The sequence below is a fragment of the Mustela lutreola genome, chromosome 5, assembly GCF_030435805.1.
Source record: "Mustela lutreola isolate mMusLut2 chromosome 5, mMusLut2.pri, whole genome shotgun sequence".
Classification (NCBI taxonomy): Eukaryota; Metazoa; Chordata; class Mammalia; order Carnivora; family Mustelidae; genus Mustela; species Mustela lutreola.
Genome location: NC_081294.1, coordinates 42,404,467 through 42,426,451, shown reverse-complemented (window position 1 = coordinate 42,426,451; position 21,985 = coordinate 42,404,467). Strand labels below are relative to the sequence as shown.

General features: G+C 54.4%; 1 protein-coding gene and 1 long non-coding RNA gene across 2 annotated transcripts in view; one reads left to right on the top strand and one right to left on the bottom strand.

Moving 5' to 3' along the window:
* SYNPO (synaptopodin) overlaps positions 1–7,516 on the bottom strand; it is a 37,197-nt gene extending 29,681 nt beyond the window's left edge. The window contains exon 1 of the mRNA XM_059174049.1: positions 6,782–7,516. Coding sequence (XP_059030032.1) covers positions 6,782–7,184 — 403 coding nt within the window. The 5' untranslated portion in view covers positions 7,185–7,516. The remainder of the gene's footprint in view (positions 1–6,781) is intronic.
* A 1,700-nt stretch (positions 7,517–9,216) lies between these two features.
* LOC131831776 (uncharacterized) lies at positions 9,217–19,016 on the top strand. The gene is made up of 3 exons (XR_009353796.1): positions 9,217–9,440; positions 18,068–18,173; positions 18,863–19,016. It is a non-coding gene; the product is annotated as an uncharacterized LOC131831776 (long non-coding RNA).
* Positions 19,017–21,985: the final 2,969 nt, after the last annotated feature.

The window sequence follows — 21,985 nt, the reverse complement described above, 5'->3', positions numbered from 1 at the left end:
GCTCCTTGTAGACAACCCAGACGGGGAATACAGGGGGTCCCTGTCCCAATCCAGAGTAAGCCCATAACTGGGGGTGGGGGGAGGGAGAAAGGGAGACCCTTTCCCCAGAGCCCTCAGAGAAGCCTTCTCAGGGGTTCTTTGGAGCCCCTGATTCCGCAATGTAGGGGCTCGGTAGGAGCCCCACCCTCCCCTCACTTCACTTCCATGGCCCCTCACCTCGGAGTAGTGGTCCGGGAGTTGTGCGAATCTGAGATAGAGCCCTTAAGACAGTTCCTTCTCTGCCCCCCTAGGCGCTCAGGAAGGGCCTCGATTTCCCCAGAGCGCTCGGCCGGTGGTCCCCGCGGTCGCAAGGTCCCGCGTCCTGCAAGCCTCGCCCTCGCCCTCGCCGCCGGAGCCCGGCGCCGCCGCCCCGCCCGCGGGAAGGGGGACGCGAGGCCAGCACACGCCGTTCTGCTACCCCACGGGCGCCCATGTTGGTCAACCCCGCGCGAGTCCGGCCCGCCTTTCCCGGAGCCGGCTAGGGGCCGCAGACCCCTCCGACCGGTGCCCACCCGTCAGCCCTGGCTGTCCCGGTCCCCGAGGTGCTTGCAGGTTGGGACTCGAAGGCCGGAGCCCCCGCGCAGCCCCGAGAAGTAGCTTCCCCGCGTCGGGGCGTCTTTCCGCTCCGGGGCTGCTCCAGAGATTCCCGATTTTTCAGACTACCCACCCTCCCCCCCCGCCCCGGCCCCCCGCCACGGTACAGATGGGAAAACTGAGGTCCACAGTGTAGCAGCGACTCGGCCAAGGTCACCCTGCGCGCGGGCACTGGAGCCCAGATGTGCCACCTCCACCTGCGCGGCGCGGGGAACAGCACAGGTGGGAAGGGGCGAGGCTCGCCGGGCGCCGGCACCCCTGCCCCGCCAGCTCCCCTCACTCACCTCCTGCCGCCGCGCGCTGTCCCCGGGCTCACCGGCGCCGCCGCCGCCACCGCGTACCTGGCCGCGTCCGTCAGTGCGCCCCGCCCCCGAGACCCCCGCAGTCTCCGCTCCGCCCCGGGCGCCCCCTTCCGCGTCGTTGCCGCCGCCGCCGCCACCACCTAGCGGGCTGCTCCGGGACCCGGAGCCGGGAGCCGGGAGGGCTGGGCGGGCGGGCGAGACGCGCTCCTGCCTCTCGCTCCCCGGGGCCCTAGCGCCGCCCCGCCCGCCGCCCCGCCCAGCCCCCCCGGAGGGGCGACTCCCTCAACCCCACCCCGCGGTTTCGGCCCGGGGATCCCGGCGGTGCTCCTTTCCTCCCGCTTTCCTCCCTTGTGCCACACTCGAATGTCTCTCCGTTGCCGCCTCCTTTTTTGTTTCTCCAGGTCGGTCCCTAAATCTTCTGCTTTCATTTCACCCAGTTCTTCCTGTCTCCCCATCTTTTCTCAATCCCACCAACCATCCCTCTCTTAAATGGGTCTTTGTGATTCTTTCCCCATAACTGAACCACCCCCACCTCCCCAGACCCTTTCCTTTCATACCCAGATGCTGTACCCCTCAGGGCCATCTTCCCTCCCCCTTCTCAGCCCTGGTGACTAGAATGACTGTCTACCTCGGTAGGACTCAGGCAAATGGGGACTGAGGAAGGTTGCCACCTCCCCTCTGGCCTGGGGCCATTCCAGGGCTTAACGGGTGGGTCAGCAACAGTAGGGGGTAGGGAGGCTGTGTGGCTCCTGCGTTTCAGTTCCCCATCTTTTCGTTGAACTAAACACCACTCAGATTGAGCTCAGCAGAGCCCCAGGACAGAAGTCAGTGTGCATCAGAATCAAGGGGATGCTGTTACAAGTCAAGACGCCCACCTTCTAGCACACCCTCCCAGTGGTGAGGAGGCCGTGGGCTCGGAACAGTTCTGATAACAAGCACCCTTTACACTCCCACCAATTTTGAAACAAAACTATGCTTGGAAAAATGTTGATCTGGGTTTTCACCAGAGTTTCCCTAGGTCCCAAGTACCCCACCCCTCCAAACCAGGGTGGTTCCACTTTCATTTGTCTTTCATATCAAGGTTCTGTGTTTAGATTTCTGCTAGAGGAAGTTAGAAGTGTGCTGACAGGAGCCCACCCTACCAGAGGTCCTGTGAAACCCAGAGCTGCAGGTGGCCTGGGTTTGGGGGACATCCCCTCTCCCCAGTGGGGACAGCATGCAGGAGGTCCCCTGCAGGAGGTTGGGGTGGTTCAGGTGACAGAGGGGCAAACCCTCCCTGGCTGCTCCCATCCCTCCGGTGGGCCTCAGGATCTGCAGAAAATTCTTCTGGTCCCATGGTAGCCTTAGCGCTGGGGCTGTCCCAAGTGGAGGTGGGAAGCATGGAGGGGGTCCTGGGGATTGGCACCGGGTAAGCTACTTCCTGCCTGATGAGTACATGTGCAAGAAAAGTGGCTATAGCCCAGCCTGTGGGAAACCAGGAAACAAACTGTGTGGGTGAGAGAGAGAGAGAGGGAGAGGGGAGAAGCTAGAATTACTGTGTGGGTGGGTATGAAAGAGACAGGGATGGGGAAGAGGAAGGAGGACAGAAAGTGGTTCAGTCTGTACGTAGGTGTGTGACAGTGGGTGTGCAAGAGTGGATATGCCTGTAGGAGAGAATGTGTGCATTCAGGAGAGATTTTAAAGTATAGGTATGTGAGCAAAAGAAAATGGAGAGAAGAACGTTCTTTTAACCTGTATGTAAGGAAGGGAATATATGTGCTTGGATATTTCCAGGTGGGACTGTAGTTCTGCGTACAAATCTGTGTATTCTGTGTGCACATGTATCCACATGTGAAAGGTAGGCATGCCTGAGTGAGGGATGTGTGTGTGTGTGTGTGTGTGTACTAGTGTATGCCTCATGCATGGGTATGTAGGTGTCTGAGGGCATGCACATGTGTACACGTGTGTGCAGATGTGTAATTATATGTGTGTGCCTATTGGCATAAGAACTGCATAGATGCACCTGTTGGGCGGGGGTGTGAGCGTGTGAGCATATGCAAGGTACATGTGAGCCTGTGCGCCTTGCTCCCACACCATTGCCCTTCTCTTTTGGTCACTGTGGAATGTGGAAGTGAGAGGGGGCATGGATGGTATCCTGACCGGTCTCTGCTCCGTCCTCTCTCCCACAGACCTAAAGAGCGGGGGCCTTGTCTTTGGCCCAATGATCAAGGTCGGCTCTTATCATGCCCAGGGGCTCTTCTGCCCCGACAGTATAGACACGGCCAGGGGCAGGGTGTATCTGACAAGCCAGATCCACACCCTCATCCCCACCTTAGAGGCTCAGAGCAGTGTCCGGTAAGAGTTGGAAAGGCCACCGAGTCCTTAGATAGATACCCTGGGTCCCCAATAATGAACGGCCTAGAAAAGAGGGAAGGTGGCTCTCCCCAAGCCATAGATACAGGAGGGCTGCATCAGCAGTGGGTCCCAGGTTTCCCTAAGTGTATTCGGTGTGTGTGGGGGGGGTGAGGGTGAACCATGGCTTGGCAGAATCCTCCACCATCCTCCAGAGCTTGAACAACCTTTTTCCAGCCCTAGGTGGGTGGAAGAACACAGCCTGCTGCCTCGTTTCCATGGAGACAAGGCAGCACAGAAGGTGGTTGAAAGCAGGGGCCCAGATCTCCTGGGGTTCAAATCTCTGCTCCTCCACCCACAGGCCTGAGACTGGGACAAGTCACTTAAATTCACTGTGCCTTAGTTTCCTCATCTGTGTAGCAGGGATAAGAAAAATATGAACTTCATCCAACTTGTTTAGAGGATGAAATGAAGTAACCTATACAAAGCATTTAGGATGGCGTGTGGCAACAGAACTGGGGCGGGGGGGGGGGGGAGGTGGGGGAGATGGCAAAAGCCCTGGGTTCTAGCTTTAGCTTGGCACCAACGTGCTGTATGACCTTGGACAGGCTGCTTGCCATCTCTGGGCTTCAGGGTCGCCACAAGATTATTTCCAGAATGATGTCAACCAGCCCTGCCCAGTAATGAGCAGCTGAGATGTTGCAGTGAGGGCAGCAGCTCTGGGCTCTCTTAATGAGCTGTGGACCAGCGACTGCTGGCGGAGGCCCAGCCGTGAGCCCTACCCAACACATTCCTGCCCCTATATATTCTCTCCTGATGGCAGGAAACTTAAGCTGCGGGCTGCTACCCACCTCATCTCACTGAACCCTTTGCCCCTTGAGCCTTCAAGGACCCAGCTCTGCCCCACTCAGCTAGTACTCAGGCTCTAGAGAAATGGCACCAGTACCCACCCACCCCAGGTGGTGGGTGCCCAAGGCAGAAGATGCCATGACCCATCCTGCAAACTGCCAGGGGGCACTCAAGAGAGGCAGGTATAATTGCGGCAGGACGGTGTAATTGTCTGAAGATGCTTATAATCCCTTGGCGGTACTGGGAGGAAGCTTTAAAAGGAAGCCCTAATCCGCTAATAACCTGGCAGCCGCACAGGCCTCTTCCCTCCGGATCTCCAGGCAGAGAGAAGGGACTCTGGCCGCTCCCTTTCCCGAGGGAGCAGAAAGGCCAGAGTGGGCTATGACCCAAGACCACCCGGATTTCTATTCTCCCGTAAGACCTAGCTTCCTTCCAGTCTCCGCCTCCAAGAAGACTTCCCTGAGACACATCGTCCTAAGGTCACTCCTGTCCCCTCCACCCCTAGAATTTTTCAGGACAGAACTGGAGGCCATCTGGCTGGACATTAAAGGAAGAAATGAACCAGACTTCGAGGAAGAAGAACATGATCATAGTCTCAGCTCCCACACTATGTGACTTGGGCAAGGGACTTAGGTATCTGAGCCTCAGCCGTGTCTCCTGTAAAATGGGGAGATTTTGCTTTAGAAGGCTGCCTTAGAAGACTGTATAGTGAGAGGGTTGAGAATGGGATACTACAAAATGACCAAGCTCTGTGTAAGGTTCCAATAGGAACATGAAAGGTGGCCCCTCTCCACCCTTCATCCATGGTCTTTTCCACTCCAGGAGGTCACAGACAACACTCTCCCCCTGTAACTCCGGGATATGGTGGTGGCTAAGAACAAAGTCCCGTACTCAAAAAGCCATGGTTGAATCATGGCATAGCAGTTTACTAGTCAGGAGTCTTAGACAAGTCACTTATGTTCTTTGAGCCTCAGTCTTCTCATCCATGTAATGGACATAATCATAGTATGTCCCTCATGGAGATTGCACTGAGGTTCAGTGAAATGATATATGTAAAGCACAGTGGGCTTGGCACATAAGGGCTTACTTAACGAATAATAGCTTTCGTACTGTTGAGTCGGTGATGATCATTTTAATTATTATTAATGTCCATCATGTGATCACTCTAAAATTTCCAAAACACTACCCCAATCTAAGATCACTGCAACCTCACAATGGCTCTGTGAGGTAGAGGGGACTCATATTTAATTTTGTTTTCACGAATGAGGAAACCAAGGGAAACTCACCAGAGGAATGCAATTTGCTGGGGTTTGGCCAGTTGGTATCAGGTCTAGAACCAGCACCCATGGCTCCCCACACTCGGCCAGGGTCTATGAGGGGAAAGGGAGCAGGTACTGGGGCTTGCAGGCTCTTGGGGACTTGAGTTTGGGCTGACTCTGGTATGAGGGCCCATCTCCAAGTTCAAGGCCGCAGGGCCCTCCTGGGTCCTCCTTCTTCTTGCCCTTGATGCATCGAAGGCATCTGCTGGATCCTGACCAGCCTCCTGTGTGATCCAAGCATAGGGGAGTGGGGAGATGGGTGGGGGCGATGGTGGCCATGGGTGGTGGTCAGAGCCTGGCAGGAATTATTTCAGAAAAGAGAGTGGGCGGGATGGTCGATGGGCTGTCAGCCAGGGGATCAGCCATGCCTGCAGAGAAACGACGTGTTCCTCCAGTTTTCTGACACATTAACCCTCCCAGGCCTGGGTCCCTCACATGCCCTGTGCCCCCAGCATCTGCTGGCTGTGGCTCCTGCCTCAGCAAGCATGGCTGGGCTCATGTCCTCTCCATCTGGGTCCACGTCAGGGTTTCCAGGGACCCAAGCAATGAAGGTGATTCAGTGTGGGTTTCCCTGTCCGGCCCTGCTCTGCTGTCTCCTTAGCCTGCAGGGGGTAGGGGGGCAGTGAGGGGAGTTGGGGGGGAAATGCTCTCCCTTCCTCCTGTCCTCCCTCCTTCCTTTCCTCCATTTCCCCCTCCCTCCCTGACTCCCTTCCTTCCAGCAGTGCACTGTGAGCTCTTCCCTATACACTGTTTTTGGGTCTTCGCCCAGGCGATACGGATGGATCGGACCATGCCTCTGTCCTCTCTAACAGATGGGAAACTGGGGTGGGGAGAATGTGGTCCAGCTCAGCCACCAATAGGCCACCCAGAGCAGTGTCTTCCTCACTCCAGGGCCCGTTTTTCCACCTGTAAAATCAGGAGGTCCAATCGGATCAGAGATTTTAACCTCGACCTCGAAAACTGCACGAGGGCAAGAGCCTCATGGGCTTTGCCCAGTGCTGCGTCCCCAGCACCCTCGGGCAGCCGGCACACGATGTGTTCAGTGAGGCGGTCCTGCCCTGTCATGGCCTGGAATCCAAGGCCATTTGTTGCCATGGATGATTAAGGGGGGGACGAGAGTGAGGGATGGACTTCTGTTGGCCAAGCCCGATCACAGGGCTTTCTCTCGTGGACTTCTCACGTGCCCTCTTTGACAGAGGAAAGAGTGGGCATAGATGGGGCCCAGCTGGATCTGCACAGAACTCCCAGCCCCCCATCTCCTCACAGCTATTAATTGGGGTGTGTCCAGGGGACTGTGAGGGACCCCGGTGGGCTCTGGCAGCCTAGGAGAAAAGGTCATGAGCTTACCTGGTTTCTGGGCAATCCTGGGTCCCGCGCTGGGGCGGGGGGTGGCTATCACCACCTGCTGAGCCTTCACCGTGTCCCAGTCCTTGCTGGCACTGTTATCATGCTGGGGACACCCTTGGGCTTCCCTGGAGCAGCTGGGTGGCTGGATGCCCAGGGCATTGGGCAGGTCTGGTGCCCCTTGGGTGGCTCTGCAGGTCAAGTTGTCCCCATTCCTGCTGGCCACCCTGTCCTCCTCTAAGTTCATGAGCCCTGCCTCTCCCTGCAGGCCCTCCTCGCCACCGCTGTTCTCCTCAGCCTCCAAGGCAAGACACCTGTAGCTGCCATCAGGGATCCGGAAGGTGGAGGGGGTAGAGCTGTCTTCGCCGAGTCCGTGGGGTGGAGGTGGGAGGTGGGGACCCAGCATGGTGCGGCTTCTCCTCAGGGAGGCGGAGAAGCCGGGGCCAGGCTGGCCGCCTGGGTGAGCACCGGTCCTTTCTCCTCTTGGTGTCTCCTCTCTGGCTCGCTGAAGCTTTGTCTTCCTCAGCCAAGTCCCAGAGCTGGGGCAAGGTCCAACTGTGGGGCCCTCCTGGGCTGGGTGGGGTGGTAGGCCCTCAAGCCTTCCTCTCAGCCTGTGTCTGGGCTGTGAGGCCCTCCTTCAAGGTGATTTACCTGCCCAGAGAGAAAAGAAGCAGCACGTGAGACAGTCTGCTGGGTGTTTTGGGTTGAGTTTCTGAGACCTGTCCATCTTAACAGGGCCGTGAGAATGGGCTGGGGTTTGGGGTACAGGTCTCACACACCCATGGGAAAAATCCCAAGCTTCAGCCACTCAGCATCCCAAATTTTCACCATTTCCTTATGCCACATGACCCCTTGTTTGCTTACTATTTTGCCATAAATCAACTTTAAATAACTTACTTCTATTACTTCAGACTTATCTTAAGTACGAATGGCAGGAAAACCACAAGTATGTTGTGCTAAGTCGTTTCCCCCCTAATACACGTTAAATAAATATCTAGTTATTTAAAGATACTTAACTGGGCACCGCCTAGAAAGAATTCTCTCACATGCCAGCAAAGGTACATACACCACAGGAATCCTGGGAACAATGGGGCGGAGGACATAAGGCGGGGCCCAGGGACTCCTTGAGGAGGCTGTGCACCAGGCTGGGGACAGTAGCAGTGATGTGTTTTTGTGCCAGGCTTTGAGCTAGACCCCCAGCCCTGCCACCTGTGGAGCTGGCAGCAAGTCCCATGGCCTCTCTGCACCTCAGCTTCCCCATCTGTAAAATAGGAACGTTAATATCTCCAATGTGGTGTTGCGTGGAGGATTAAGTGAGAAAAGGCATGCAGAGGACTCCGTTTGGGTTCTGAGATGTAATCGAATACACGTTGGCTGTTCTTTTATTGCACAAAAATGTCTTGAGCTTTTATTGCATGGCAGACTCCGTACAAGCCAGAGTACAATGGTGGAAAAAGAAGACATGGTACTCTAGCTTCACAAAGCCTTAAAATCTGGTCGGGGGAGCTGTGAATGATCACAAGAACCATAATAATAACAGTGTGATTATTTATAAATGTTAACAATGAAGATGATCTCAGAGAGAGGGGACAAGGCTTCCCATAGGGTGTACGGGATGCGGGGAGGGATGCGTGGGAGAGGAGCTTGGGCGGAAGAGCCGGCTGGGCTGGGCGGCAGATGGAGAGTGGGTGTAGAGGAAGAGGGAGGAGCCCAGGCTGCAGGCAGGTTTGTCGCTCTGGTGACAGGGAGACTTTGTTCATAGAGATCAGGAGTACATGGGAAGGAGCAGGTGTCCAAAGGAGTTGGGAGATGAGTTTGATTTGGCTTCCGCAGGAGGGGAGTGTGTGTCAGCTCCATGCAGGGGGCTGGAGAGCGGAGGAGAGCTCCAGGCTGGAGAGAAAGGCTTGAAAATCATTTGTGGAGGCACAGGGAGGGGGTAGACAAGATGCCCCGGACGGGCAAATAGAGCTTAAGACAGGGCCAGTGGCCATGGACACTGGCCGGAAACCCTGGCATTTACAGATCTTGGCTAGCAGAGTCCATCACTGCTTAGCTGTGTAATGCAGGCAAGTGTGCACCCTCTGAATCTCATCCTATCGGGAAATGGAGAGAGAAGAACCACCACACACACACACACACACACACAGGCTGGCCATGAACTGTGAGAATCCTGAGATGTGACGCAAGTCTGGGGACACTGGCGACCTCAGGGCTTACGCTGACCTCATCTGCTGTGGTACTTGAACTGGAGGTCACTCCTCCGCACCGCCCCCGCCCCCGCCCCCACCAGGTGGGGTCAGGCCTCCCCACCCCCAACCCCAGCAAGCTGGCCCAAGGCCTCAGCCTCCGGTTGGCACTGGGCCAGTGTTTTGTGGTAGGCAAGAGGAAAGATAAGGGCATTACCAGGCCCTGGGGCAAATCAGTGCCAACCAGGGAAAGGCAAACAAGCGTCAGGATCAGAAAGATAACAGGCACCTGTTACAGCAGCCTCGGCGGCAGTGAAATGAGCAGAAAGGAGCCAACCTTCTCCCGGAGAAGAACTGAACACCTGTTCCACACCGGGTTATTCATGGAGGGTGTTGAAATAAATCACCAAGAAACGCTTCGAGAGAAGTACTGCTGTTAGACCATTTCAGAAGTGAGGAAACTGAGGCTCAGACAGGTGAAGTGACTTGGGCCTACGTCACACAGCTAGTAAGCGGCAGGGCGCCATCTGGACACAGCTCTGGCACCTTGACCGTGAGGATGGGGTGGATACACAGAGACATGGGAGGGATGGCTCCTGAACCTCTCTCCTCTCTGGACTTTTTCTCACTCCCCAGCTGCTGCCAGATTTCCACACTAGAGTGTCACACAGAATCTTAGACTCTCATGAAGAGCCAGTAGAATTCGGGAAAAAACCTAACTGGCCATGCGACCTTGGGCAGGTGCCTTCTGTACTCCTAGTCCATTTGCCCCAAGGCACGATGGCGGGGTTGAGCCAGATGGGGGCAGGTCTCATTGCAGGATGCCATGATTCTAAGCCCTTGGAGCACCGCTCCCCGCCCTCAGCCACTGCCACGGTCACCCACGCCATGACAGAGCCAGATGGCAAGAGGCAGAAGTGGGCGTGGGGGGGCAGGGCCCTCTCTGATACCCCACGGGAGCCTCGCCTCGCTCTATCTCTGCTTCTGTTTTGCTGTATTTGACGGTGGCCACGGTTTCCAGGAAAGAAGAGAGAGGCGGAAGAGTTAACTTTCCGCCACCCACACAAATATTTTTGGCCGGCTTTGTCTTTGGGCTGCCAAGCCAGGAGGGAGGGGTTGGCAGGAGCACTCCAATGCAAGTCTGCCTCCCAAAGAGGGAGGACTCCCAAGCCAGCTGGGGGGCCTGGGCAGGCCCCTTGAGGCCCGAGTTCTGGAACACCCACTGAGCTCGGGAGCCCCGTGCAGGGACAGGTGGTCAGGACCCACAACAGGAATGACAGCTGCCCCTTACTGAGCATCCCCTAGTGCGTGGCCACACCTTGCACCCAACACTCCTGGATGGCAGGTGTGCAGGTGCTGTCTACAGATGAGGAAACTGAGGCAAGCAGAGATAAATTCCAAATCCAGAAGCACACCATGGCTGAGTGGTAGAGCAGGACATGTGTCCAGATGCTGGGCTCTGTGCTCTTATCCTCTGCTCTCAGTGACTGCAGACTAACTCCAGGACCCCCCACAGAGGGCCTGCCTGTGTGGGAACATCTCCAAGGTGGACAGGAGAGAGTCTGCTCCAGTCTCAGCAGAAACGGGTGGGGAGGGGTCTTCTAATTTTGGCTCCCTCAGACCCACATCCCTCGTCATGACCACAGGCTCCAAGGGCATGGAGCCTCAGCAGGCAGGGGTGACACAGAAGGCACAAATCTGTTGTCCTCTTATCATGGAGGTCAACTCTCAGCCCAGAGCCACGGAGATCTCCCCCAGGTTGTCCAGCAAGTCAGATGCCAGGCTGGCACTAGGACCCAGGCGCCCAGGCACCTGCCTCCAGCTAAGCCCAGCTCCACCCTGAGGGAGCTTTCCCTGCTCCCTCCCCTGACCTCAGGGAGCCCAAACAGGGTACCCGGCTGAGCTGATGGTCAGATGCTCTACAGTCCCTGTCCAGGAAGTCTGAGGGCCTGCCCAGATCTCCCGAGGATAGGCCCAGGGAAGATGGCCTTGGCAGCCTCATGTTCTTTCTGCTGTTCACTTTGTGATGGGAGGGAAAGGGCACTGGCTTTGGAATCAGATCTGGGTTCCAATTCTGACTCTACTATTCAGTGGCTGCCTGACCCTGGGCAAGTCTCTTCATGTATTCGAGCTTCAGCTTCCCCAGCTGCAAAATGGGTTAAAGTAGGGCCGACTTCAAAGGGTTGATGCAGGGATTTATTGAAAAAACACAGGCTCATTCCTTTCCTCCGCAGGAAATGAGGGAGCACCGTTGTGTGCAGCTCAGCAGCTGGGCGCTGGGGGAGAATGTTAGCACAGTCTGGCCTCCCCAGGTTCCCCATCCACAGTGCCCACAGCCTGCTGCAGGGGAAGGTGGAGGGAGTGAGGAATGGTGAGGGTTGGGCTTAAGTGGGTACATTGCAGGGTCAGGGCACAGGGTCCCAGTTTTGAGTCTCCCACTGACTTGTGAGTCATGTCGGGGGAAAATCACAGGCTCTGATTCCACAGTGCAGAGACGGAACTAGGTAGGAGTGGGGAAGCAGTCCAGAAAGACGAGACCCTCTTTCCTCTGAAGGCCCTTTTGCCCCGGAAGTCTTCGTACCTGGCCTCCCCACCTGCAGTCTTCCTGTCTCCATCCTCTCCTGGGTCTACTCCATTCTTCTAAAGTGCAGCCTTGAAATGTGCTCACTTGCTCAAGGACACTCCATGGCTCCTTGTTTCCCACAGAATAAAAGAAAACAAACAAAACAAAACCAAAAAACCCCAGTTGCCAACAAAGGGAAATGCAGATTCAAAGGCAGATCTCATGATTCTTGGCTGAAGGCAAGGAAGGGGGGCTTCCTGGGGGTGACGTTTCAGTTGGATTTGAAAGACTTTGACAGGAAGTGCTCGGCATTCTGATGGATGGAAGGTACTCCATCCACCAAGGCCCAGTGAAGGCAAAAAGGCAGGACCATTTGGGGAGGAATCTGGAGAAATGTGATGGCCTGGATAGGCTGAGGCTAGGTCATGTGTGGCAGGGCTGCAGGAGGTAAGGCTGGAAGACAAAATCCCCAGGCTTCCGCTGCCTGGACGCTTGTTCCTGTTGGCTCGAGAGGTGATGCAGGGGCAGCCCGATGGGATGTGGGGAGCTGCTGCAAGGCCCAGTTCTTGGGGGGTTGGGCTGGGAGGAAAAGGTGGGAGCCTGAAACCAGGGCTGGCGTGCAGGGATTCCTGCCAGAGGAACGCCTCAACGCCTGGCTCAGCGCCAGGCACATAATAACAAAAACAATGATAATAGCTGATGTTTATGAAGTGTTTACTATGTCAGGTGCTGTTCCAGACACTCAGTGTGCAGTAACCCATCCTATCTTCATCACAACCCTATAAGGAAGGTACTATTATTATCCCATTTTGCAGATGAGGATGTTGACACTCAACTAGTAAGTGGCTGAGTCAGGGTTCATATCCTGATGGTCTAGCTCCAAATAGCACTCTTATCCATAAGACTATACTGCCTCAGTAGTATGATTGTTACTGAATGAATGAATGGGAAAGAAGGATAGGAGGAAGGAAAGTTGGAAGGGAGAGAGGGAGGAGATTATTTCCAACACGTGGTACATTGCCTGGCACATAGTAATCACTCAATAAATATTTATCAAGTAGAGTAATGAGGGCAGGGTGACTGAGGCATTAACTGTGTGCATAGCCTAGGGGCAAAAATGGAGTTTCCATGGGGAAAGGAGTCGGTCAGAACTCATCCAGATGGCTAAGGGTACCTCTGCTCACCCCACCCTTGCCTGACAGCCCCTCAGCATCAGGAGTGGGTGGGGGGGATAGTGTCCAGCCTGTCTGGAGCCGAGTTCCTCCTGTCACTGAAAAGAGAGCTTCTATTGTCCTCAAGAATCTGAGCTGAGAGTACGTTCCTGCCTTAGCATTTCTCTCCCAATGAAGTGATGGGAACCAAGGTCGGGGGGTCCAGAGGGGAAATCCCAAGCACCCCAAACCTCTGGAATAGGTGAGCATGAGAAAGCCCAGCATTCACGATTACCCTGCTGTATGTTCTCAGGAGAGTCACTTCCTTACAGTGGGCCTCAGTTTCCCCAGCTGAAAAAGGCCTTGGGCAGAATGGTTGGTGGGGGTAGGAGCTGCCAAGATAGAAACTATCCCCGAATCCTCCCTGAACTGGCCCTGTGCCTGCATTTTCTGGTGAGTGAAGTCAGTTCTAGAAGGATATGCAAGCGTGACCACACATTACTGACCCTTCCCTTCAGTGCTGCAGGACAGATGGACCAGTCCTGCCTTCCTTTCTTCCTTCCTCAGCCTCCAGCCATCACTGCCCTCGCTGCACAGCCTGCTCTGACCTCTCCTCCTGCCTCCCTACTTCTCTCCATTCCTCCGTTCCCGTCTACCTCCTGGGACGGAAGGAGCCAGTGGCGATGGGGAGGGGGTATCATGTGAAGGTGGGGAGCTCTGGAGGCATCAGGAAACCATCCCTTGGTGAGAAGGAAGAAGGGGCTGGGAAGAGCCCCCCAAGCTGGGCACGCTGGGTGGTCCCAGGAGGGATGAGTGTCAGCCAGACCTCAGTTCAGCCTTCCTATAGCTGGGTAACAGCACCAGTCACATCATCTCACTGGATTTCAGTTGTTTTTTTTTTGCTAGAATGGCGACTCAGTCATTCATTTGTTCCTTCATTCATTCAACACGTACTCACGAATGCCAGCTATGTACCACTGGCTATTTTAAGCACTGGTGATACACAGTGAACAGAAAAGAGAAAAGCTCTGCCCACGGGACGCTCACATGTTAGTTGGGGTGGATGGGTAACAAGTAAATAAGAAAGCATGTCAGATGGTGATAAGTACAATGGAAAAATAATTAAGCAGGAAAGGGAATCAGGGACTGCTCTGTATTAGGAGGGCAGAGAAAACAGTGATATTAATATGAAAACCCTTGACAGATGCCATTCTGTGTTTTTATGGCATATGTATTTCAAGTTCACAATTATGTTAAATTCTCATATGCAATAAAATCAACATTAGGTGGCAAACTCGGGAACAGAAGCCTTGCAAACCTCTGGGAGATTTATTTCTTATGCTAATATTTTGATTATGCAATTGTTCATTTCATCTTCCACTACAAACAAACCTACCGTTTAGGATTGAGTATTTTTATAATCCTGGATATAAAAATATGACTTCGCGTATTAGCATTATCTCTTTGAAAACATTCTTTTCCAAGTTCATTAAGTTGAGAGTGTCTCCTCCATGTAAAACACGAACTTGAGGATAACAATATTGATGTCACAGTGTTGTGAGGATTTAATCAGGTAATGTGTGTAAGTACTTGATAAGATGCAACTATTGGAATCATTATTATTTCTGTTCGGGGGTGACTGCGGACATAATCAGAACAAAAGCTACCATTTATTGCGTATTGACTATGTACTGGGCACTGAATTCATACATTATATCAATTATGATCTTATTTATTCCCCCCAATAACTTTATGAGGCAGGTACCTACTATTATCCCCATTTAACAGAGGAGGGTAATGGAGGCCAGGAAGATGAGTCTGCCCGTGGTCCCAGAGCAGAAAAACCACTAGCCAGGACTTGAGGCTGCCTGGGACCTGAGCTGGCCACTGGGGGGCTCTCTGAGGGTCAGTGAAAAGAACCCCTCATCTGCCTCCTGCCACGCCCTGTGTGACCTGGGCCACATCCCTCCACTCCGGGGCCTCGGTGACCCCCTCCAACCACACAGTTGCAGGGCTGAGCTTGGGGGCTCCAAGTGGCTCTCCTGCTGCAGATTGCCCATGGGTCCCAGCACCCAGGATGCTGGAGGACTCAAACCCGTTCCAAATGGATGCCTCAAATCCAGCCTGCTCACAAAATCAGCCAAATCCCATGCACGTCACTTCTATTTCTGCCCTGCTGGGTTTATAAATATGTGGGCCAGGGAACCAGCTTGGGCAGAACCAGAGGGACTGAAGTCATGGCTATAAATACAGGGCCAAGGCTGGCTGGGGTCAGGAGGGGGATGCCGCAGGGTCAAGGCCGGCCTGGAAAACCACACCCTGGGGCGTCCTGTGTGCAGTCCAGTGTCCTGGAAATGCAAGAGAACAGAGGCCCCAGGGATAGGGACTTGCCCAAGGCCACATGGACAGTGAGGGTCTGAGGTGGGTGGGCTTGGAGTACAAGGCTCCAGGCTCTGAGTAGAGCGCCACCTACTGTCCTCACTCGTAAATACCCCTCACCCCGCCCGGCAACTCTCCCTGGTTCAACAAACCCATTATATTAAGATTTAAGCTTCGGCTTAAAATAAGCAGAAAATAAAATAAAATAAGCTTCTGCTAATAACATACTTCTTTTTATGTATGTATTGGGGTTCTCAAAAATTTCAGTTGAGAAAGAGTTCTGTGACTAAAACCTCAGGAAATGACTAACCGTAGCTACCTCCCTTTCCATCCGACTCTTCCCACGCAGCGTGGCCTAGTCCTGCACTGAAGCAGGCCATACCGACCCAACAGCCGACCTGTAATTTCCTCCCTAGTCTGCACTTGGCGACATAACTTTGATAATTCGAAAATGGCTGCGGGGCGAGTTGTCACACCATAGAGACAGGCAGATGCTACAGATCAGGCTTTTTTTTTTCCCCCTGGAGAGCCAGTTGTCAACATTTATCAGTCCACCACTGCTTACAACCATGACTAGTGAATCCCTGCTCTGCCTGTTTCCTGGCTGGCTGACCTCGGGCCAGTTCTCCATCGGAACTCTGCCAGCCTCCATTTTTTCCATCTGCAAAGTGGGAACAATAACCACACCGACAGCATTGCGACGGTCAGGCTAAATAAGCTTGTACCCCTAAGGGTCAGCACAGCGGTTTCCAAACCTGTCTGCATGTTCGAATCCCCGGAGGACTTTTTACACACACCAAAGCCTCGGCCATCCCCCGAGCCAACTCAGTTACAGCCTAGGGAGGTAGGATGGGGGCACCCATGTATTTGGAAATTTCCTGGGTGATTCCAACATGCAGACAAGGTTGGGAACTGCTGGCTCACATTGCCTGCCTCTTGGCAAGCACTCAGCAGCTGTCCAGGAACTAGGAAAGAGAAGGGGGCAGTAGTGGGGAGTCTTGCTTGTTTGTTCTATTTCAAGGCCCAGTCTGCCTAAAATGTGTAGGAGATGCTGCCTCCAGGGACCACGAAAGGAGGGTCTTGGCCCTCTCCTTTCCAGATGTGCTCTTGGACACCCCTCCACGCTCCAGAGCAGATGGGCACAAGCCTATAGGCCCCAAGGAGGCCTCACTTCATGTGTTACTCAGCTGGCCAGCTGGGAGATGAACAGGCCTCAGCCAGGCCTCTCCCTCCCCTCCTAGAGAGGATGAGCCCAGCTCTTCTCAACCCACAAGCCAAGGATCCATGAAGTTTGGCTTAGCCTGGGAGACAGCGAGCTGCCGATTTGGAAGACTCAGATTAAGAATAGAGATATTCGGCTTATGCCAAGGGCTTGGGGCCTCAGCCCAGCTTTGCCCTGGACCACTGAAAATGAAAGCAGTAGTAAAATGAAAATCAGTAGTAAAAATATCCTGGTCAGTATGTACTGGATTCGTCCTATGCACTAGGACGTACCGCATCAGGCCCTTGACAGACAGTCTGGTATGGAGCTATGCTCTCCGATCCCGTGGCCATGCGCCGCCTGCGTTACCGAGCCCTTGGGATGTGGTGAGTTTACCCTGAGTTGTACTGTCAAGGAAGGATACCGCAAAGGTTTTGTGTACCCAAGGAAGAATGTAAAATGTCTCACTGATAACTTTCTAAGGATTTATTACATGATGAAATGATGCTATCGTGGACTTCAATAAATGTGTATTATTAAAATAAATCCCCTGAGTTCTTTTTTCCCCACCTGTTGCTTTTTACTTGGGTAGCGTGGCTGCTAGAAAATTTACAGTTACATAAGTACTTGCATTATTTCAATAAACAGTGCTGGCATAGAGGTCAGGAGGACATACTCTCCAATGCCATGGTCCTGGGCTTTGAGTCCTATCCTGTACTCTGACACTTACCAGCTGGGAGGCCTTGAGCAAGGTATATAACTGTGCCTCGGTTTCCTTATCTGTCAAATGAGGATAATAATCGTAATTACCTCTTGTGACTTTGGTGTGGATTTAGCGTCCTGGCGCGGACAAGGAATCCATTAAAAATCAGCAATCAGGGGACCATCTGGCACTTGGCTAAGTGACTTCCTTGGATTATCATGCCTCATTAGATGCCGAACTCCCTGTCACTGGCGGTGACCAAGCAGAAGCTGGGAAACTCCTTGGCAGGCTGCTCTAGAAATGGCCAGAAAATTGAATGTGGGTGGGGGAGGCACTGTGAGATGATCTTTGAAGATGACTCCCGACTCTGACGCTGCCTCGCTCCATCATATCCTTCCCTTTCCCAAATTTTCATTCAACCCCACTAAATATAATAGACTTACAGGTGCCTCTGGGGGCCAGAGTCTTGCAGGACACTATGGGGGAAAATGAAGGTAAAACAGACATGGTTTTGCCTACAAGCAGTCCAGTGTCGACAGATGGCCTGAGGCAGCCGGGCTATCACAAGGGCTTCCACAAAAGTTGTCAGTTTTGCTCACCGTTTGTTCATTCATTCATTCACTCGCTCATTCATTCAGCAAGCCAGCAATTTTGGAGCACGTGCTGGAAGCCAGGGCTGCTCTGTGAGTGGTGAGCACAGCCAAGACAAGTCACTCCCCTGGACGTGGAAATGTTGAGAGCCGGGAGGATAGGGAAGACAAATGATACACGAGGAGACAATTAAATAAGCCAGGTAATCACAGATTGTGAGGGGCGCTCTGTAAACGATAGAAGAAAGAGCACCGCTTCTGCTCTAATGTGGCAGCTATCGTCCCCAGGGCCACAGGCCTGGCACCCAGTAGGGGCTCCCGCAATGCCTGCTGTGCAGATCTCAAACAAGAGACACTGTGGGGTGTGGAAAAGGGATGGATTGGTTCCACCTGGAAATTTTCTCTGACACGGGGAATCAGACTGTCAGTCCATCAGTGGCCTGGCAAGGCAGGGAAGCAGGTACCTGGGTCTGGAGACCCGCGTACAAGCCAGAGTTATGATCTGCCATCTTCTAGGAGCCACCGACCTCAGGCAAGCTCTTTCTCCTCTCTTGCCTCGGTTTACCCCTCCCCAGAGTGAGGAGGCTGGAAGAGATGCTTGCCAAGAGTTCCTTCAACTCTGGTAAGTCTGTGGGTCTTCCTTATCCAAGATTCTGTGCCTTGATCCCAGAGGGCAGTGGGTCGGGGAGGTTGGGGGCTGTGTGGCATGGACACAGCTGGATGCGGGAATATACCCAACCCCCTCTGGGGACCCCTCAGCTTCAGTATCCCCTGTGGGAGGAGCCAAAGTCACGAGACACTGGTGCACAGTGGCCAAATATTGGGACTGGAAAGAGCTAAAGCCCCCATCTGATTCTTGGATTCCCTTTCCTTCAGGGCCCTCAGCCTCAGCTTGTTCACCTCCAGGGTCAGGGGCCTTGCTTTCCCTAGGGGAAGTTCATTCATTCCATCCCGAGCGCCCCTTTTCTGTTGAGGTGAAATCTCTCTTCCGGCAGGCCCTTTCACCCCACCCCACGGATCATAATCCCATCGTCTGAGCATGATGGAACAACTTCAGCCCTCTTTTCTAACCTTCCTTCAAGCTAAACCTCAGTCCCGTCAAACACTCCACCAGGAACGAGTTTTCTGAGCCCTTCCCATCCCGTTCACCTTCCTCTACCGTCAGCCCAGTCTATCAGATTCTCAGAAGTGAACTGACCCAGTATTCCAGGAAAACCAAACCGGTACAGACCATCACCACCTTCACTTCGGGCATTCCATCATCACCAACGCGGCCAAACACATTAGCCTTTTTTCCCTTTCTTTCCATAGCCGTATCTCTACTGCGTCACATTGTCCCTATGGATCACAAAGACCTCACTCTACAACTGCTACTTTCATGCCACATCGCCCGTAGCGTGGACCTGCGCTGGGCCATGGCGAGCCCAGTGGCGGATTCTGATCTGTATTTTGGCAAGTTTGACCATCCGTGGAAAGGTTTCTCTGTGAGTGGTGGAGTCAAGTTAAAAGAAAATAATAATCACCACCAACAACCCACCCCACCCCCCAGCCGCCAGCACATACATGCACATACAGGATAAAATAAAACAATGGAAGGGAAACATGTTTTGTCAACAGTTATCCAAAACTGTTATTAAGGAAACTCAGAACACACTTATCGAGGTAATGGCTGGCTGGCTGAACAAGCGGGAGGTGTGGGGGCCTCGAACGTATAGATCTAGGGCAATAGGGCGACAGTCTCAGGGGTCGGGGCAGGTGGCAGAAAGGGAGCTGTGACAGATGATGCGGAAGGAGGAGGCCGGAGGTGCTGAGTCTGACTTCTGCAGATGCAGTGTCCTGCCCTCCCTGAACCCCCGTTTCTCCTGGCCCCTGAAGCCTCTGCTCAGCTCACACCAAGTCATCCAGCCCCACACCTTCCACTCTCTGTGACCAAGGGCAGGGCCCTTCCCTTCCCTGGGCCTGAGAAAACGGGCCACCTCTGCTTGCTGCTTCACATGGCGAGGGCAGAGGGGGCAAAAGTATTGAACACGGTGCCTGGCCCAGAGCCACAGCCTAGCACCTCCCAGAGACAGTGGGGGGAGCACTCAGCCAACGGGCCCCATGTGCTGGGGGTCTGCTTTGTGGGGGTCGGTGGAAAAACTGCGCGACGTTGTCTGAATTAGTTTGCCTCTCGCATCTGTTTTCCCATAGGCAAACCAGGACTAATTACAGTGCCCCCACCTCAATGGGCTGCTGTGAGGATTGAAACCAGTTCATATAAGTAAAGGGCTTCGAGCTCACCAGTAAGTACACGGTATGTGTTATTGCGGCTGCCACGAAGGGCTGAGCCAGGGGTTCCAGAAACTCTCTATCTCAGCACCTGCCCTCCAGCTCAGAGCTGCTGCACCACGTGTGTGCGTGTGTACATGGATCTGTCTCGTGTGCATGTGTGCATGTCTCTCCAAGTGACTGTATGCAGGGGTGAGTCTCCATGTGTCTCTCTGTGCACGCCTGGTCTGTACGCCTGTGTGCAGCTGTGTGTGTGTCTGTCTCTGCGTATGTGTGTGCACGTGTGTGGGGCGGCTGGGGAGACCGTGTGCAATGCTGCTGGGAGTGGCCTAGGAGGTGGTTCCGCCAGACCAAACAACCCCAGTGCTCCAAGCTCCAGCTTTCTCTCTCTCCTTTCCAGTTCCCTTTAGCCGGTTCCTGCTTCCAGGGAGCAGAGCTGGAGGGAGGCCCTGGCAGGGTAGGTACAGGGCACTCCCCTCTCCCTCCTCACAAGGTTTTCTAGCCCCTGCTTTGCTACTACAACCCCACACAGGCCCCTTCCCTCTCTGAAGGGGTTCTCAGTCTTCCTGTTCCCTCCTGGAGGAGGGCACCCCACGATCCTGCTGGCCATGCTACGGAAGAGCACGGCTAGCCCTGCCACTGCCCCGGATGGGGCACAGCGTTTCCCCAGGAGGGGTTTTTGGTAGTGTCTGTGGCTAGATCCAAGGCCAGTCCCCAAGCAGAAGCCATCCTCGGGCCTCCCCAAGCTTCCGGCCACCCACTATACTACCTGTAAAGGCTGTGGCCCTGGCCCGGGACCAGAGGGACTGTTTGGGGGCATTCTGAGGGGCAAGGGCCCCTGAGACCAGCCAGGACCCAGCCCCAGGGCTCCAGGTCGGACTCAGCCAGGGCGGTGGTCGCTGAGCCCTTACTACCTGCTGGGTTGGCTCACTGAACCCCCACAGACATCTGGCCAGGCAGGTGCTGTCACTGCCCCAATTTTACAGATGAGGAAACTGAGACTCAGAGAGGTCAGGAGGCTGCTTGAAGTTACAGAGTGGGTACAGACAGAGCTGGGTCTGGAGTCCGAGGCTCTGAAAGAGTGAGTACTCTCCTCTCCCCCCAGGGGAATCGCTCGCAGTCCGTTCTTCCCTTCGTGAGGTGGTGGTGACGCCCTCTTGCGTCAGCCGAGTCACTGATGGGCCTGACCCTGGCTTCTGCATCATCAGCTCAGGTTCCTGACAACCCATTTCACAGATCAGGAAAGCAGAGCTGAGAAAGGAGCAGCGACCCGCCAGGTCCCTCGGCCGCAGCAGGAGCAGAGCGCAGGCCCCCCTGACCGCTTTTCTTCCTTCTCTTTTCTCCTAACCGCACAGCAAATGCACGCTTTTCCCTCTGCCTGAAGTTGTGTCATCACCGGTTGACCTGGGTGCGACTCTGCCGGGAAGGAGCCTTGCTGTCACACAAACTCTGCCCCCAGAAATCAAGGTGAAGTCTAAGGAAATGGAGTGCTCAGGGCCTCCCTGTGGCTTGGCAAGGGTTACGTGTCTGAGTGGACGCTGGTCGCATGAACAGTTTCGTCTTCTAAATGGCAATGTTACTTTAGGAAGTGTTGTTGAAAGCCCATTGCTCCCAACGCAGCAGGCCCCACCTCCCGCTCCCTAGCCAGGCAGATCTCTCTATAACGATGCACAGAAAGCTGCTCAGTGCCTCATAAAGTAGGCTTCTGTTTGTCCTTGGCCTTGGGTGTAGCTGTTGGTAGTTCTGCAGGACCCACAAGGCCACTGAAGGCCGCCTGGGAAATGTGATAAGTTCTGAAAGCAAGGTCTGTGCCCCTGACCCTGGCCGGCTGCTTGTCCAGGATTTGAAACAGCTGGTCCAGGCCCCAAGCGAACCTGGTACAAAGGAATGCGGACAACTCCATGTAGCCCACCCCTGCTCCAGGGAGCCCAGCCCTAAGCCCCCCAACCTTCCAGAGAAACAAGAACCCCCTAGAAGTAGATGGAGGTCGCCCCATCCTCAGGCAGAGCTAGGGAACGACTGCAGCCTTGCTGGGAGCAACGTCTCCGGAGGCTGGTGTGGATACTGGGGCCCTGGGAGTGCAAGGAACTTGCCCTGGGCTCCTTCCTCTGCACCTGCTGTCTCCCCAAGAAGGGCTCCTGAATCCATCCCCACCCACAGATGCTG